The 19793-nt window shown below is 40.3% G+C and overlaps 1 protein-coding gene across 1 annotated transcript in view; it reads left to right on the top strand.

The window, feature by feature from the left end:
* LOC139934699 (sacsin-like) overlaps positions 1 to 18845 on the top strand; it is a 36444-nt gene extending 17599 nt beyond the window's left edge. Inside the window, exon 5 of the mRNA XM_071929064.1 lies at positions 817 to 18845. Coding sequence (XP_071785165.1) covers positions 817 to 13499 — 12683 coding nt within the window. The 3' untranslated portion in view covers positions 13500 to 18845. The remainder of the gene's footprint in view (positions 1 to 816) is intronic.
* The last annotated feature ends 948 nt before the right edge of the window (positions 18846 to 19793 follow it).

Here is a 19793-nt window from a genome sequence, read left to right as displayed (position 1 = left end):
ACACAAACATGTGTTTGGCAATGAAAAACAAAGTCGCAAGGCAGGCAGATCACTGGTAGTGGTGGGTCACAAACATTAATCAAGTACAAGCCTTGGACACCAGCGAAATAGCCAGGGGGAAAAACATAGACTGTATCCAGCCCCGGCCGCGCGCCTCCCCCGCCCCATCCGCTACAAATACAGATCTCAATGGACAAAATCAGTGCGAAAATGCGTAATTTAATGTAGGGACTTGTAGCGAGTTTATACATTGGAGTAGTCTGGTGCTGCGTTTTTAGTAGTAAACAGCTCAACTACGTTTGATATGGTTACCATGCCACATTCGCGACACATTTTTTATTGCACAGAAGCAGGATTGTGAAAAACTAGTGTGCGGGATCATACATTCCGAATTTTACCTCCATATAAATTAAATGGGTCACAATGTTAACATTAAATAACTTTTTCGAATAAATAATGTTATGAAACATATGGAAAAGGGCACGACAGCCAAGTGGCCGTAAGGTACGTGATTTTTAAAAGGGCTTCACGGCCTTTGGCTGGGGCATCGCGGCAATGGCCGCTGGTGGCCGCTGTAGAGGTCGAGGCCTGATTTTTGTTATTATTTACACATAAGTAGAAAACATAGGTGAAAAATGCAAAACAAACCATATTAACCCATTGTACCTAAACAGGTTCCTTGCTACAAGGTCTCAAAGCTTACAATTACACAGTAAGCAAGGGCAGCTTGTTTTTGAATTTAAATTAGCCCAAAGTTTCACCATTTTAACTTGACAATCTTTCTTTAAATTGTTTTGTACCTTAATCTTTTTCCAGACCTTCCATGCATCCTAAGTGGAAAGAAGATTGGGTTTTTGGATCCACTGGAAAAGTACTTCAACTACAATCCTCAAACCAACACCAAGTATGTCGGAAAACGAGGTAAGAAATGGAACGTTAAAGCGGAACTGCTGGAGAAATTTCGAGGGCAGTTTTCTCCCTTTCTTGGTGACTTATTCCGTTGTGCTGAATCCAGTTTTGTGAATGGTCATTTTGAAGGAACTATTTTCCGGTTTCCACTTCGCACAAAGGCTTCAGAGATCAGTAAGAATGTGTACACAGACGACCAACGAGTGCTTGACCTCTTCAGGTCTTTTGAAGCAGATTCTGAGCTGTCTCTACTGTTCCTAAAACATGTCCAATCCATTGAAGTTTATGAAAGGGGTGGTATTCATGAGCAGCCGCGACAAATCTTCAAAGTACATATTACTACTGGTGATCGTCAAAAACTAACTGTTCAGAGAGGGGATTTCTTGAAACAAGTTCCAAGGGACTCTGGAAGTCTTGCATGTATGCGAGACTTTCATATGGTGACGTGTATGAATATAGAGAAGCAGAAAGGTGCAGACTCTTCCACCAGCAGATTCATTACAGTGAATGCCATAAAGACAGAAAACACCTCACGTCAACTTCAACAACTCATCAGTGATGATGATCTGAAGTTAGTACCCTGGATGGGTCTAGCCATTCAGGTCGGCATACGTCAGGATTCAGTAGGTGCCAGTAGGAGTGATGGTCGAGTGTTCTGTTTCCTGCCACTACCTAGTAGTGAGCAAACTGGTTTACCTGTCCACATTCATGGCTATTTTGGCCTGGGTGACAACCGTCGGAGCCTTAAATGGCCAGATCGAGAGTCTCAGCATGACAAGAATGCCATATGGAACAAGCTTTTGGCAACAGAAGTATTTCCTGATGTCTACAGAAAAGTGATTCTTGCTTCAATAGAGAAAAGCAAAGAACCAACTGGTGCAGTCAGACCCGATGATGTCTACAGAGCCTGGCCATGTCAGGAGAGTATCAAAGAGGAGTGGTCAGCAGGTGTCAAAACATCACTTCAGATTCTAGGGAAGGATGCAATTTTCTTCACTGATCACAATGGTGGCTGTTGGATGAAGGCAATAGAGGTATACGTGGACACCCAAAAGAACCCTCTGCTCACTAAGATACTAAAGCATAAGGGATATGCAATTGCACAACTGCCCAGCCATGTTACTGCATCTCTTAGCTGGGCAGATGTCCAGTACCGAGGGATAACACCCTCGGTTGTTCGTTCATGTATCCGGAATGATCCTCTCCAATACCTATCACTAGCTGAGAAGCTTCAACTTCTAGACTATGTTACGAGTGACACACAATCTGATCTGACCAATCTCTATCTACTTCCATTACAGGATGGTTCATTTACTCTGTTTTCGAAAGGATCACCTACGGTGTACATTGCCAGCAGTAAGAATCCAAGTGGTCTCATTCCAAATGCAGAGGCAAGGTTTGCTGCAAGTGACATGCCAGCAGTGTTGAAATCTCCACAAGTAGTATCCTCCACTCAGCTGAAGAACCTTGAGGTCGATGATATACTTCCACTACTTCACCAAATACTTCCAAGTACTTGGGTTAGAGGGACAGAAGTAAAAGTCCAGTGGACTCCAGGATGCAACAAACACCCCTCCTTTCAATGGTTGACTGAGATGTGGAACTGGCTGACAAAGAATCAAACCCTCCTCGAGAAATTCAGAGATATTCCACTCATTCCCCTTCTAAACAACACATTTCTCACCAAGCTGCAGGGGAATTGTATCATATATCGCACCCATCAGCAATGGGGTGCTGATTTGACTGAACGTGTCTGCTTATTTCTTGAAGGCGTTGGGGTAGTTGTACTGCGTGATGATCTTCCTGTGTTCATTGCGAGGCACCCCTCTTTGACCGACTACATCCACTTTCCAACACCTGATGGAGTGCTGAGTGTCTTAAATGTTCGAAGACAAAGTGTCAACATAGAAAGATATGTAGCAAACATGGCACCTTGTGATAAAAACGAACTGAGACGTTTGTTTGGCAATTTACGGCAAGATTTCTCTGAACGAATACATTTGTTGAGACTGTTGCCCATGTTTTTAACAAGTGATAACAGTTACATTGCAGCAGGGCAAGGCGTTAGATCAGTTCCATGCAATTTCAACGGGATCCCAATCAAGCGTCTAAAGAAATGTCGAATCATCATCCAGGACAGCTCTGATGACAACTTAGTAACTCTGTTGGGTATCCACAAGGAATCAGCCGTTGAACTTCTGTCCAATAATATCCTACCTGCTGTGGCTGAAGGATTCTACTATGAAGATGAATCCATGACAATTATGTCTTGGGTGTTGGCAAACCAACAATATGATGGTTTAGTTCAGCACTTGAAGTTCATACCCACTGACAAGTCCCTCAGACTGGCAAGTCCCTCTGAGCTATTTGAACCAAGTGATCAGCTTTTATTGCTGTTTGGGTCCTCAAATGTGTTTCCAGTCAAGGAATATTCAAAGGGTAAACTTCTCAATCACCTGAAACGGGTTGGTCTGAAGAATGAATCTTGCGTCACCTCTAGTGAACTGTTGAATGTGGCAATCGAGTTGTCAAGAGGGCAAGAATTGGGACAAGCAGACGTTGGAAGAGCACAAGTGATCCTTAACCACATCAACCGCTTTCCTCACCTGTTAACTCAGAATGTTTCCAGTAACAGGATAACTAAACCATTGCACAAGTTCCTCGAAGATTTGAATTGGGTTCCATGCGAGGGTTCATCTCCATCTCAGTACCCTGCCTCAGCTGGTTGGTATGGTAAGAACAACACACTGTACTCACCACGTCAAGTTGGGTTGATTGAGTCAGCCATGTTGCAAGGTTCTGTGGTTCCTCTCATCAGGATGCAAGGTATTCGACAAGAGCTACTGAATGTCTTCAACTGGAGTGCACAGCTTGATCCCAGAAACTACCAAAAGGTTGACAATGTTGTGCACCAATTGAAGAATGTTGCAGATAACTTTGAGTATCCAGTCGGGATACCTACTGTCTCCAATGCAGTGCATGAGATATATGGATTCCTGAGCAGAGCCTCAGACCAGCATCTGACTCACCTGTTCCCGACCATTATCACTTCAGAACCATGGGTATGGCATGGCGCAGGGTTTACAACCCCTGACAAAATGGCGTTAACTGCTGGGACACTTCAGATTAACCTTAAACCGTACCTCTTCACCGTACCAGACACTATGGAACAATATTATGATGGTTTCCTTGCTCGAATGGGAGTTCAACGAACTTTTCAGGAAAATTGCCTCAACGTGGTTCTGTCGCAAATTCAGATGAAACATGCAGGTCAACATGTATGTGATAAGAGATGCGTAAAAAGTGACGAAGAACAGGTTCACAATATATTGAGATACATTACAACCTTACCAGATTTTGATGCCAAGACGTCAGACCTGTTGGTTCCTTGCAGGGCTTTAGGAACAAGTGGCATTTGTCTCCATATGCTGGAAGCATCCACGTGTCTATACGTAGATGAGGAGAGACTATTGAAACAGATTTCGGATGAGAATGACGAAGCAGAATTTGACAGACGCATTATCCATAAGTCGATATCCAATGATTTGGCTCAGCGTTTGGGTGTACAGCCATTAAGCCTTGTCTATGCTCCATCTGAGGCTTTAGATTATGGATACGAAGCAGCAGGTCCTTATGAGACAACAGTAAATGCTATTAAGCGTAATCTTGATATGTACAAGAAAGGAGTCGACATCTTCAAGGAGTTGATCCAGAATGCTGATGATGCAGGAGCCACTGAAGTCAAATTCCTCATCGATTGGCGCAGAAATGAAGAAACAGCAAGTAATCTTCTGAGCAGTGGAATGAAAGCATGTCATGGTCCGTCGATCTGGGCTTATAATGACGCAAGATTCTCGAGCGAAGATATCAAAAATATCTGCAGTATAGCATCACAGAGCAAGAAACACAGGCTTGATAAAGTTGGGAGGTTTGGATTGGGCTTCACTTCAGTTTATCATCTCACAGATGTCCCTAGTGTAGTCAGCGGACCCTATGTGTTGATTTGTGATCCTAGAACCACACATCTTGGATCTCGTATACAGCCTGGGCAGCCTGGTATTAAACTAGATTTGACCATTCCAAGTCATATCCGAACACTCAAGTTACATCCAAACCAGTTCCAGCCTTACAATGGTATCTTTGGCTGCAACCTTGCAACATCTACTGCTGGATTTGACCACACCTTGATCAGACTACCACTACGTACACCCGAAGAAGCCAATGAACAGCACAACCAACTAGCTGATGGTGTCTTTGATTCAAATGACGCAGTCAAACCTCTGATAGAATCTTTGAAGAAGGCTTCCTCCACCCTCCTACTCTTCACTCAAAACGTTGTCCATGTTAGTGTTCATGAGCTTGGTTCTAATAAGGACCCATGTGAAATGAATACAGTGATGTCTGTTAATCTGGAGAGGGTGCAACAGATGCCTCGCTCAATTTCAGGTCGAGAAGAAGGCATGAAAACAGAACGCAATCTCCTTGCGGCAACAGCAGCATGCAAGGAGGACTCCAGTTTACCTGTCCCAGAGACAACAATGATTGTGAAGGTCACTCAGGAGACATATGCATCGAACAAAATCAAGAAAAAATGTTCTCAATTTATCATCAGTTCATGCATGGTGCAGGGTGAAATCTTACAGTTAGCAGAATCTGTTGATGGCTGCAGGGCCGGGGTTCTCCCATGTGGTGGTGTCGCAGCTGAACTAGTCGCCGGTGTCCAAGGACTAGCACCAAAACCTGTTGATGGTAAAGCTTTCAGCTACCTGCCACTTGAAGTCTCAACAGGTCTTCCCTTTCATGTCAATGGCAATTTCTTGCTTCAGCCCAATCGCCGCCAGCTTTGGAGCAAACCGTCCTCGACAACAGGTGAATTCGAAGCACGCTGGAATATATGTTTCATCAAGTCAGTCTTACCCTGTGCACTTTTCAATCTTCTCCAAGATCTTCAAACTTTGCAGAGCCAAAATGACGTTGATGCACGAGATTTCCAGAGTTTGTGGCCAAGAGGTTCAAAGTGTGCAACTGATTTCTGCTCCATTGTCGACACATTTTATCATATATTGGGCAGTGATCAAGGTGCACCTGCAGTGATATTCAATGGCAATCAATGGGTTACAGTGAATGGCTGTTTCTTCACTGAATGGGACCAATCTGATTCAGAAGTTCTGAAAGCCAGCGTTATTACACTCTTACGTCAGAAGCTTTACCCCCGAAGCTGGGTTGAGTTGGAGCCGGACGTGCTGTCTAGCATTGCTTGTCAAAGAAACACCTTCAATGTAAGTCGGTTTCTTCGAGAAGTTTTCTTTGAAATGCTTGAGGGAGGCACCATTGATTCTCGTCACAGAGACATTGTTGTCCTGCATCTGTTAGATCTTCGTGTTGGTGAAAGAAGAGTTACTGAGTATGATTTTTATCTAAAGAATACCGACTGCATCCCTCATTCTGAAGATGAAGATGAACTTGTAACTCCTGATAGGTTAGTTCATCCTAATACACTTATCGGATCTTTGTACTGTGACGATGACAATCGCTTCCCTCACGGCGAGGAATACCGCAGGGAGGTCCGCCTTCTCTCCTTGAAAGAACTAGGTATGGCTTTTGATGATCTACCCTGGGATGATGTGTGTGAAAGAGTTGAGTCAATCCGTATGAACAGAGACTATGAGCAGAAGATTAAAAATCTTCTGAGGTTCATCACTGACAAGTTGAGAAGTCCAGATACCCCCACAGCTGAACAGAAGAAACGAATCCAGAATGCAGAGTTTCTTCCTGTGTTGTCAAAGCCCAATGATTACTCGTCTGTATGGTATAAGAGCGACTTGGAGTTAATGTCAGCAGCTTCTCTGTATGAGTCCAGACACGTGTTCTTAATTGGCTCTGTCCAACCATTACTTGATGAGGGTAGACTTGGATCTGAAGCAGTGAATCCAAGCGTCAAAGGCTTCTTGGGGTTTCGTGAAAAAGAAGTCTCTGTCAGTGACGTCATAAATCAGCTTGACAGTCTGATTAATGGGACGAAGACAGTCACACAACAGACATCCCACATGGCGCACAAAATATATTCATTCCTCCAAGATGCATTCTGCAGCGATAATGTCACAGGTCGGAATTTTAAAAAGCTTTGTTCCCTCAAATTTGTTCTTTGTGAAGGTGCATTTAGAACTTGCAGTCAACTTGCATTTAAGTACACTGGCAAAAGTGGACCCTATTTGTTTCAAGTTCCTGCAGAATTACGTCGCTTGGAGACACTGTTGCTCCGTTGTGGGGTGAAACAAGATTTTGATATCAATGACTTCCTTCACAATCTGCACAGTTTGAAAGAAGAATTCAAGGAGAATCCTCTCACAGAAGTAGCCGTTAAGACAGCAAAGACAATGACAACAGAAGTTGTTTCGATCCTCGAAAAGGGTCGTAGTGGGGATCAAGATAACATCGCAAACTACCCAGATTTACAAGAACAGGGTATGTTTGTATTGGATGATCATTGCGTTTTGCGAAGACCATCAGATCTAATCTATGATGACATGCGGTGGGTAACAAAAACTGCCGTTAGCAACTACACCCATCCTTCTGTATCACAACATGGTGCAGAAACTATCGGGATCAAAACTACCAAGCAGATGAACTTGGAGAACTGCTCTTCTTCAAAGGGTTTTGAATCCGAGTTTGGTCAAAAAGAAAAGTTGACAGACCGCCTCTCTAATATCTTGAGGTCTTATCCGTCTGTTTCAGACGTATTCAAAGAGCTGCTACAAAATGCTGATGACGCTGGAGCTACAGAAATACACTTTGTGTATGATCCTCGCAAGCACCAGTCAGAAAAAGTCGTATCCGCTGCCTGGGATGAGGTGCAAAAACTTCCTGCACTGTGTGTGTACAATGATAAATCCTTCACTGAAGCAGATATCAAGGGAATTCAGAAAGTAGGGGTTGGTGGTAAGAGAGAGGATATTTCAACTACTGGCCGATTTGGAATTGGCTTCAATGCTGTGTACCATCTTACAGATTGTCCAAGTTTCCTGAGTAACAAGGACACCCTGTGTGTGTTTGATCCTCTCCTAAAGTATACTGCAAGAGCAGATTCATCCTGTCCTGGCAGAATGTATGATACAAAAGAAGACTTTAGACAGAAATTCCCTGACATGGTGTCTGGATATCTTGAAGATGAATTCAATGATCTTGAAGGAACAATGTTTCGCTTCCCACTCAGAGAAAAGCCTTCTGCCATATCAAATGAATGCTTTAGACCAGGTAAAGTTAAAGCCTTGCTTGAGGAGTTTCAGACTGTCTCAGATGAAGCTTTGCTCTTCCTCAACAACATCAAGAAGATCACAGTATCATGCATTGATGAGGTTACCAACAAACTGGTAGAGAAATATTCCACCAATGCGACATTTACAGATAAGGACAACAATTACCGTGCCAAGCTTGCAGAACATGTGAAGCGTTTCAAAAGTGATCCCCATGAAGCCATTCCACCATTGTGTCACGTGTACCGCCTTGATATACAAGACTCGCATGGTTGCAAGGAAAAATGGATGGTGTCTCAGATGGTCGGCTGTGAAGAAGGGGATGAGCTTTGTCGAGGTTCCAATACTCAGCTTCCAAGGGGAGGCGTAGCAGCACGTATGAGTAAAGAAAGATTTGGGAGTTCGCAGCAGATGCACAGAGCATACTGTGTTCTTCCATTACCTATCTACACCAAACTCCCCGTGCATGTGAATGGCATGTTTGAACTTGATTCATCCAGGAGAAATCTTTCTAAAGGCAACGAGTTCAAATCGATGGGAAGCAAAGATGATAATGGTGAACTAGTTCACAAATGGAACAGTCAACTGATCACTGGTGTGATTGCTCCAGCTTATGCTAGATTGTTAGAGGAAGCAGGTACTAGGATACTTCAAGAGTGTAGGACGAATGATATTCAGTCTGTGCTCCTTTTTTCGTGGTATGATGATCTCTTCCCCAAAGATTTAGAGAAAGTGCAAGACGAATGGCGTTTACTTGCCAAGGCTACACTTCGGTACATCAGTCAGAAAAACTTGGAGGTGCTACCTGTTGCACGTCAGAAGGATAGCGAATTAGAGATAACTCTCCACCATGTCAACACTGCTTCAAGCCATGCATACTTTAATGACCTGAGATTGAAAGATGCTCCACAGCACACAGGTCCTTCTGAAAAGAAAACACCATGGTCCACCATCTTGAGAACATTCTTGCTAAGAGTTGGCTTCAACTTGTTAAACAGTTCTGTACAACTGTGTCGTGCATTCCAAGGTTGTGGCATCAAAGCAGAGTTTGTGTCTCCCCAGGCAGTTGTGAGGCACCTGTCATGTAACCCTTTTATCGATCCGTCTTCACCAGTTCCTCTAAATCGTACGGCTTTCCAAGACATGGATACTTTTTCTGCGATGTTCAAGTACTGCCTTGAGGGTATCACACAGCCAATTGATCTGAATGGTCTACCGTTGCGTCTCACGAACGACAACAAGGTTGGAGTGTTTACTACACTAGATGGACTGTACGTAAGCTCGCATTGTTATGTGCTTCCCAACTTGAAACAACTGTTTCTTCACAAGAAAATTGTCCATTTGTGTTCCACTTGGCTTCGACAAAATAAATCAGAAGATGAGGCTTATACCAGTGGGATTTTCAAGAAGTTCACTGTCTCTGAACTTGCCGTGCACATGGGAAGCTATCTGCCTCAAGACTGGCGAGGCTGTACTCATCACATGAAGTGGACACCAGAAAGAAATGGACATCCTCCTGCAAAATGGCTGAGCAACATGTGGAAGTTCATTAACAGCGAAACAGATGTAGAAAACGCAAAATCATGCCTCCAGCCCATCCAGGAGTGGCCGTTATTCCCTACTACAACAGGGAAGTTGGTGTCGCCTGCAATGTCAAAAACCTTGTTGTTCTTTGATGGTTTCTGTGATACCCCAACTCGTGAAAGGGTTGCTGAAGTACTGAAGAAGTTGGGTGTTCCAGACCTTTCGATGAAACATATGCCGCCGCCTCCACGATCTGACTTAGTTGGGCTTTTGAGAAAATATTTAGCCCTGCCTGTCAACCAAGAGATGGTTGTAGATGTGATTAAGTTTATGATGGCGACTGACAGTGAGATTGGAAATCTTTCACCTATCGAGAGTAACACCTTGCTCCAGTACCTTCAGGAGGGCCACGAGTCTTTCTCTGATGACAACATCCAAACAATTAAGAAGTTGTCAATTTTCAAACGGCTAGATGACAAAATGATCAGTCTTGAGTCCTACGAACACTACCATACAATTGAAGGCTATAGCTTACTAGACGTTGAGGCTAGAAAATGGATGAAACATCTGAACTGTGTGTTCTTGCATCCCAGTCGGCAGTTGGGTTTGTTTTATGGTATACTTGGTATTTCTCCCATCACACATGCTGAGATTTACTTGAATTTCATACTTCCAAATTTCAACCTACTCACCCTGGAGTCCAAGGTTTCGCATCTCAGGAAAATTAATGACAACATTTTGCCATATTCTCCTCCTGGTGTGCAAAAAGCCATTATTGAGAAGCTATCTCAAATCGCATTCATTCCTGATAGCTCGGGCACATTAAGAAATGTGGATTACTTCTTTGATCCATACAATGTAGTCTTCAAAGCCATGGTTGACCCAAACGAACTACTACCCGAATCGATGGAAATACTGAAGCACTTTCTCACTAAGCTCGGTCTTCACAATGAAGTCACTCAGGAGCTGTTTGTCAAGTTTGCCAAAATAATAGAATCCCAAGCAAATGCAGTGAAAAGTACCAGTCAGCTGAATAACCTGTTTGACAGAGCTAAAGTTCTCACACGTGAGCTGCACTTTAATGAGAGTCTTTGCGATGTGTCCTTCCTACGTGGAATTTCAGAGATCAAGTTTGTTCCATCAGTTCCGATAAAGCAAGAACTGATCGACATTCATCCTGCTGTATCTGATGGTCAAGAGCTGCATCCATTCATCGCCTATCGAGGATCAATGCCAGAAGAATACGTTCATCTTGTCTGGTCAGTCGTTAAGCTTCTACCCGGTTGGTCTGTGCCGTCAAAATACGCAGAAGTTAAGAAAGACATCACCATGCACGATTGTCTTGGCATTGCTCGTGAAGTTGTTCTCGATAAGGCACTGAGTCATATCCAAAATGTATGTGGGCGAATGCAAGAAAAGAATGCCATCCACAAAGAGGACACATTATCCCGTTATATAAGAAGTACTTTTCAGAAGGTTATGAAGGAGGTATTGACATTTCTTCAAGAAAGTAAACAAAAGCACGGAAACGAGTTGAAGAAGCGTTTATACCACACTCCTCTTTGCTTGGTAGATGACGGAAAGGTCCTCATCAGAGCTGATCAGCTGGTGTTCAATATGACAGATCGTGAAGAGAAGACACTTAGGCCGTATTTGTACAAAGCACCGAGGGATCTGGCAGACTACGACACTCTCATACGGTTTCTTGGGGGTCAGGAGCGTTGCTCTTTTGATCAACTAGCATCGGTCTTATCATCCATACAGAGGGAATGTAAAGATCAACGCCTCACTCCCAATGAAGATAAGAAAGTTGAAACTGCAGTGACATCTCTCTTTGTACTACTTGACAGCACCAAAGGGTCTTGTAAGATAACAGTCACTGAGCTGTACCTCCCGAATTCAAAAAATCTGATGAGGAAATCTTCACATCTGTATTATGCAGACCCGCATCTGATGGATCACTTGAAATTAGTTTCTACTGACAAGGAGTTTTTGATTCCCCTGAAGCAGTATGGATTTGAAGTCAATGACGAGGTGGGTCTTATCGAGCTTCTTCCCGAATCCTTGCGTCCTAAGAATCTGGGGAGTGAGATGCATGAAAATGTACATGCAGATAACGAAGACTGCCCTGCTGGACAAGATTGTCAATATCTAGAACATATCAAAAGGATGGTGAACTCAGTGGAGATGACACGAGTGCTGCTTAGACTCCTTCACCGCCAACTAGATAAACCGCCAGATGCAGAAACAAAACACTGCATCGAACAGTTACAGAATTTTGATAACTTCCGTTGCAAGATTGAACTGCTAATTGGTGTGTTTGACTCCGAAGGAAAGATGCTTGCAAACCGATTATCATCAGCTCACGCTTTTTATGACAATACCTGTGTGTATCTGGAGCATAGTTGGCCACTTAAAGGGGGATTGGTGTTTAAACAGATTGCAGACTGCTGCAATAAGGTCATTGGTCAATTGATTAATTCTGACAACACGAGCCTTCTTCAAGCTGCTCTCCAGTGCCCGACTCCGAATGACATGAATGGCGTATTAAGCAAATCACAAATTCCCGAGTATGATACCACAACACGAGCTTTGCAGCCAGATGATAATGCACCTGGAACCATAGTTCCCAGTGATATTCGACATCTACTTGATAGAGACCCTTACAATCGGTTCGACGAAGAAGACATTGTGGGATACGAGCGTTCGTTGGGAGATGCTTGCATTCCGGTAGATGAGTGCACTGCACTGGGAACAGGAGAGTTTTTGCCTGTGGAGTCGGAGCATCCGTCAGACGAGTCTACTGAAATAGTTTTTGCCAAAATTGTTGGACAGGTTGGCGGGAGTGATGCGTCTACCGGGTTGTCCAGACAATTCAAAATCGACATCGGGCTTAAAGAACCCATCATTGTCAAGGTAACAGCACTGTATAAATTCCTCCGACCTCAAGAAAAACCTGACCTGACTGTTGTTTCCTTCACTGGCGACCCAACAGCTGAAGTTCCATCGATGCCATCTGATGGGTGCGTACCAGAAGTGTTCAAGAACTACAAAGACAAAATTAGGAATCAGCTTAAGGAAGCCTTTGATTTGCCAGATGAAGAGGCAAAACAAGTTATAAAGCGTCTGTACCGTACGTGGCATCCAGACAAGAACGTCGGTTTCGAACAAGTTGCAAATGAAGCGTTTAAATTCCTGAAATCAGAAATTGATAGACATGAAAAGGGACGCAACTACCGAGAGAAGTACTCCAAGTGGGAGATGGGTGCAAGAAGGGACAGAGAGGAAGCTGAACGATACCAGAAGAGATACTACGAGCAACAACCCCGAGCCAGTCAAAGGGCCTCATCTCATTTTGTTCCACCTTCCTTCAGCAAGGACACACCAAACCCTCGTAGTGCACGTTTGTGGTTCCGACAGGCTGAAGAGCATCTCCACAATGCTGAACAAACAAATAGTGACTTGCAAACCCATGTACAGTGGATTGCCTTTCAGATCCATCAAGCAGCAGAAATGGCTCTCAAAGCAGCTCAGTTCAGTCTTGACGGTCGTCCTGATGAGAGCAGTAATGACTTGACATCTCTTGCACGGAAAGTATGTCAACACCAAGACGTGACGTCCAGGGAGGTGTTGACTGTTGTAGGTGGCTTGATTCGTCTTGGATGTGACTTCATCAAACCACGCCAGCCTGACAATCCCAACTCAAAGACAAGTGTGCAGACATATCAAGACTTCGAATCCAGCATAGCACTCCAGCTCTGCAAAGAATTGCTGGATCTTGTTAGGGACATCATTGGGATAAGGGTGTTCTAAAGTTTTGAAATGGTTTTTGGTGAAACAAAAATAACATTTCAATAAAGGCTACTTGTATCATAGAGTTACAAGTACATGTGTGTAATGGTGTTTTGTCATAATCGATCTCATGATCTGTGAATCGGAACGCTGATAACATTTCCATTACGTCATTTGTTGTGACGCCATTTTTTCATGACGTCATTTTTCATAACGAAAATTTTTCATTACGTAATCTTTGTAGATTCTGATTTAACCCTAAGAGCACAAAGAATAATGTTTTCCCCAAGTTATTTTCTTTAGTCTCTGCGGTTCAATGTTCGTATTAGCCTTAATTCTTATTTGAAAGCATTGTCCCAAGATAGATTTGCCTATACACATGAGCCGTTATAAACAAATATACTCACCAGTATAGTGCTAATAACAATACAAAATGTATTCAATCAAATGGATGACTTTTTTTGTAGAGTGAGATTTGTGTCTCGCGATATGCAGAACTAAGATATCATAACCTAGTTTACAAATACAAAGTATAAAATCGGCCGATTTTTAACTATTTGTGTATTTAAGCATATGTAGTTCAACCATGAAATTAGTTCATGCTGAGTCGTGTATCTGTGTTTATCTTTTTTGCTCAGCAAAAGCGGAGACTTTATTGAGTCCGTTTCTTGATGTATACAGTTTTATTGCTCAGTTTTGAAATAATTATAAGTTTTTGTACGAGTTACTACTGGTAATGTGTAGCTTCTTTGGTACTCTATTATACTTGTAAATATGAAGTTATTTTCTGAACGTTTTTCGTGAACGAGTGAAATAACTTGTTTATTTTTTTATTTTTTTTACCGGAAACATACATTCTGTTTTAACATGACACAGGTCTACCACCTAAACAAGTAGGCCTTTAATTGTTCTATACACTGACTACGAAGTATGCATGCACTTGGATGCATTGCAATACTATGAGCTTTCATAGTTTACTTATTATTTTGAAATCATGATGCTTTCAAGACCTGTTACAACTTCGCAACCTGCTAAGTTTACCACTTTTCCCCAAACTCGCCTGCAAGCTAAAGCGACAGGCCTTTTCCAGCCATTGACCTCGTCTCTGGAATTTCTTGCCAGCAAGATCACTAAAAAAACATGACCAAGTCTTCTTTCAAAAGCCATCTTAAAAGACGTACACTGCAAACACTGGGGTGTTAAATTGATTCTTCCTGGTGTCTATATGTGACGTCACCAACATGATGTTTTTATCCCCATGTCACATTACGTATACTAAGAGAATCGGTTTAACACCCCAGTATTTGCAGTGATCTTTTTAATAATGTCCTTTCAACCATGTTGATTTGTTAGCGACCGGCGCCTTTTATGGTCCTCCTGATCCTGTGCGTAATAAAAATATGTTATTTTTTTGTTTTAATAATACCACTGCAACTATTCCAACATTAGTTTGTTTCAATCCATTTATTTAAATTACAACATTTCCTGAAAAGAGAAAAATGAAGACTTATGTATTGTTTTTGCACGCGATTATTTTTTTCTTGCAACAAGCTCCTGAAAATAGAACATTTAAGTAAGCAGCTAAAGTATTTAAAGTGTTTTATAGAAGTTTTTAATAACTTCTGTGTTTATGTTTCTGAAGTACAACTAGATAAAATAAAGTACTTGCTTAATTCAAGATTTGTCTACAGTTTGATCGTATCGTTGAAGCAGAATAATATTTGAAATAGTTAAGTTTGAGTTTTGAAATGTAAACATGTAAAACGAATTCTGTAACGAGCGAAGTCAAAATATGAGAAATGTGACATGCATCTCTTGAGATAATCACAAAGTTTTACTATATGTCTCAGTTAAGAGTATTCTCAAAAACCTTTGAGAGAAGAGATTCTGATTGGTTATTTTTTTCTGACGTCATGATTATTGTAACATTGATCTGTGATTACTGGTGGATTTGGTACAACATAGTTTCATCCTTTAACTTCCTATCATGATATTTGAGTAGTTTTAGATACACTGTACATTATAGAGATGCCTAGTCTTTAGTGGATTTTTTGGTCTGTTTAGACATGTTCAGTACTTTTTAAGCATCTTCGGTTGTACTCCATGGCTAGTGTCGGTTTAAAATACATAGATTGTTTTAATATTCATTCGTGTTCATTATGTTAACGGTAGTTTTCTGTATCCTGTAACCCATATAATCCAATTAAAGTAGTATAGGCCCTAGGCCTACAAATAGTGTATCGATAAAATGAAAAGGCTGAACCTTAATATTCGGTTTGAAACATTGTTATTTCAAAGCAGGATAAAGTAGACAATTATTAAGAAGTGATGTAATGTTACTTGTTTATTAGTAATAATATTACTCACAACAAAGTTTTGTAGATCATTAGATCCATGCAGGGCCCAGTTCCATAGAGCTGCACAATCGCAAAAAAGAAGCTGAGTGCAAAGCACGTTTTGCTGATCACGAACCCAGATTGCTTGCCGAGAACCATATCAAATGGTCCGCATATGAACCGTGGGTACAACTTATTACTGCTAAGCAGAACAATTTTCAGGAAAGTTATCTGCTTAAAGCAACTTCAAATGGGGCCCTAATTATTATTGACCTCTACATATTGATGTTGTAATGTTAAAGTGGCGTTTAAATCCTGTTCGAAGACATTATTTTTAGTCATGCATATTACTTAAATCAAAAGCGTTTTATTTCGAGCATTTTACATCATTGAGTTGCCTTCTTGCACGTACTGTTAAACTGTTTCCGTTGTTAATTTTAATTTTTACTGGATTAATAACACTTTGCTACTTTATGTGATGGTTTAGTCAGTGCAAAATATTGAAGCCACACAGCCGTTTTCAATTTATAACGTTCTGAGTTATTGTTCATAATTGTTTCTGTTAATTGATGTTCTTCTATTCTGAAGTTACAAGAAGAGTTCATATTTTGTTGTTCTTTTCTTTTTTATGTTGCTGCAGCTTCGTAATGTTTAAGGTACTAGCATTGAAACCAAATTGTGTTATGATTACTAAAACAAATTAGCCAAGTGTTAGTTTTGAAGTAAATATTATCTCTATCCACGGGCAATTTTTTAAATTGCATTTAGAGCATACAGTACTCGTAGGCCTATTTCGAGACTCATACTCAATCTTTAGGCCTTACAAACGAAAATAAGAGTAGAGTTTATTGTACTCCCTGAAAAAAAGTTTCATGTTGGGTTTGTACTTTCTGGGATCTTATGAAATGAGGCTAAAATAGGAAGTCGACTAAAGATCGATGTTTTGTTTAATATCGTTTTTCCTTCCAATTTATCTGATTTCTGAGCAGCTTAGAATAAGATAAGGTACAGAAATGTCGAGTTGTCTCGGCCCTACATCGAGTTTTCTTTCTGGAATTTATCAATTTCCGCGTGTAGCTTTTTAATTATTTTTTTGTTTTCTTTTTGACATATTGTTAAAGTGTACTTTGTGTTTACGGATATCATACAGTAAACAATTATGGAGGTTTTAAACTAAACATTCTGGAACAGTGTTATTTATACAGGGGGAACAAGAAGGTTTTTTAAACTGTTGAAAACAACACCACGAGACAAAAGGTTTTGCTATAAATTTGTCTGTTTAACGCCCACACCCAATCGGTGTACTTCACTAAGCGTGGTTTCGAAAACGGTCATAATTTGTGGCTTTTCATTTCACTGAACAGCGCCCTCCTAGGGATTTCAGTCTAACTCGACTGGTTTCTCATTTTCAAAAGACGTATGGACTGAAATATTATTTGTAACTTTTTTTATATAAGAAAAGAGTACGTTGAACATCTTGTATTGTTTTTTATTTACGTCGAAGTGGTTGCATAATTTTTTTCCAGGAGTTACCTTTTATTGTATATAAATACTTTCCTTTCATATTTTCACGATGAAATTGTGTGCGTGTTCAGATTAAAGTTTTCCGTTTTTGGTTGTATTTACTCAATCTATACCCGAAAGATAAAAGTCCAAAATAATCCGTAGAGATTATTTGTCTATTACATCGGCTAGTTTAAAACGTTATACTTTAAGAAGTTAAACTTTACATTTAGGTATTCTCCTGTTTAGTCACACATATTGCATTCGATTTAAATTTGTAATGGATGTCTTTATCCATGATTGGAACTTAAAGTCATCCAGCTAGTAAAATATTGCTTTTGTTACGACATGCTGAAACATTAATATTTGTTATCGATCTTTGTATTCATACTGATTGTCATTACTGATAAGTGATTGTTAAAAACAAATGCATCGCTCTTTGTAGCGAATGATTGTTGTTATAGTTGTTGTTTCTTTTTAAGGTGAAAATATTTCGAAACAAATGTATCACAGTCTGTATAGACTCGCCAATGTTTGACAAAATATGCCTTTTGTGTCATGACCTGTCGAAAAGATAGATAAAATTGATTTTAAACATGCTTTTTAGTTGATAGTACTCGGAAGCTGTATCTGCATAAAATGTTGCCTTATGTTATTTGAATCATTTCGTTAAAATAAAAAAATAAATGAGAACAGCAATGATGTTTTGTTGTGGTTAATTAGTTTTATTTTATAAACCTTAATAGAGATGTTAAAAACAAAGTAGCCTTATTTAAACGAAGGACGTGGCTTTGAATTGTATTTGGGACAACAAGATTGCAGTTTAAAGGCATCTGACACTATTGGTAATTACTCAAAATAATATTAGCATAACAACGTACTTGTTAACGAGCAATTGAGAGCTGCTGATAGCATAATACATTGTGAGGAACGGCTCCCTCTGAAGTAGCGTAGTTTTGGGGAAAGAAGTTATTTCTCACTAAAATATTTTATTTGAATTCGAGATCCAAGCTGAGGTTCTTTGTTTTTTCTTCCATTATTCCCTCGCAACTTCGACAACCAATTCAGTTCAAATTTCCACAGTCTCATTATTGTATGCATATGTTGAGAAGACTGACATTTACCAAAGTGAACCAAGTCGTGAGCTTGTACGTTTCAAAAAAAAAAAAAAAAAAAATGTTTTTTTCCGGCAATGCCGACAAGGTGTATTGCTGCTGAATGCAGAAAAACACTTTTTGAAATGTACCAACTCACGACTTGGACGTACATGTACTTTGCACGTGTGTTTACTATACGCATTGCAGGCAAAGTCTGCCTCGATTGACGTCACAAAAGGGGTAGGCGGAGTCAGCCCCCAAACAACTTTATATATTTGTTAAACATATAAATCGTGACAAACAATTACTAAAAAAATTGTTTTATTGTTCGTAAGCATATACTCTTATGTTTGAAATAATTTTTTTTAAATATTTCCAGGTGACTTTAAGAATTAGTGTATTTAACCCTAAATCTTGTTCAGATATGAATAGTAAATGCTAATGCTACTTGTCGATTCGTGTATCTTTTTTCTTTTTTTTTAATCTTGTTTTGCTCAAAAAGAGAGTCACTTTATTGTACAGTTTTGATGCCCAGTTTTGAAATAATCAGTTTCGTACGAGTGACTATACTGGTAATGTGTAGCTTCTTTTGTATCTCTTGATATTCGGTTTATTTTCTAAAAGGTTTTTGTAATGAATGAACGGAAACAAACATTCCGCTTTACATGACGAGTGGACCTATTGTGTTTCATACTTTGTCTACGAAGTAAGCATGCACTTGATGCAACGCAAGAAATGTATTTATGTAAAGAACTTATACATATTTACAACATAATCAAATAATGTACAATCATATGTATCAAGCTCAGAAAAAAAGAACTTTTGATCGGCAGTCACACTGGGTCTGTGTGAAGTTTGGTAAAAAGAAGGGGGATTCTCGAATCTCACTCGCATGATTTGCCTGTGGATTGTTTGTTTGAACTTTACACATCGGTGTTAGGGTTAAGAACACAATTGTAACTATTTTGTTTGATACAAAAGGGGAACATTAGTTTATAAATAACTAGTTCAGAAAGTAACAGCACCGGGAAACCTGACGTGGAGGGCGCTAGACTTATGCTTCTTATTGGAAGAATTAATTTAGGAACTTTTTAACTGAAAATTTGATAAAGACAGACAATTTTAAGGGCATGATCTACCTGTCACCTTTACATGTTATTTTTTTCTTCACGTTGATGTTTTGCTCGACTTGGATTCGAACTTGTACTTCTTATTCTAGTTTCAAAGTACTGAAGTTTACCCGTCCTTTAGCAAAACATTCAATCGTGTAACTGATATTCTGATTGATCAAATCTAACTTTTGTTGCAACTTTCAATTAAATTTAATTTCTGCCATGATTGTTGTTTCAAACAAGTGTAACATTATTTTTTGAACAGTT

Source organism: Asterias amurensis, chromosome 3, assembly GCF_032118995.1.
Source record: "Asterias amurensis chromosome 3, ASM3211899v1".
Classification (NCBI taxonomy): Eukaryota; Metazoa; Echinodermata; class Asteroidea; order Forcipulatida; family Asteriidae; genus Asterias; species Asterias amurensis.
Note: the sequence above shows the minus strand (reverse complement) of the source record. Positions and strands in the feature narration are given on the sequence as shown.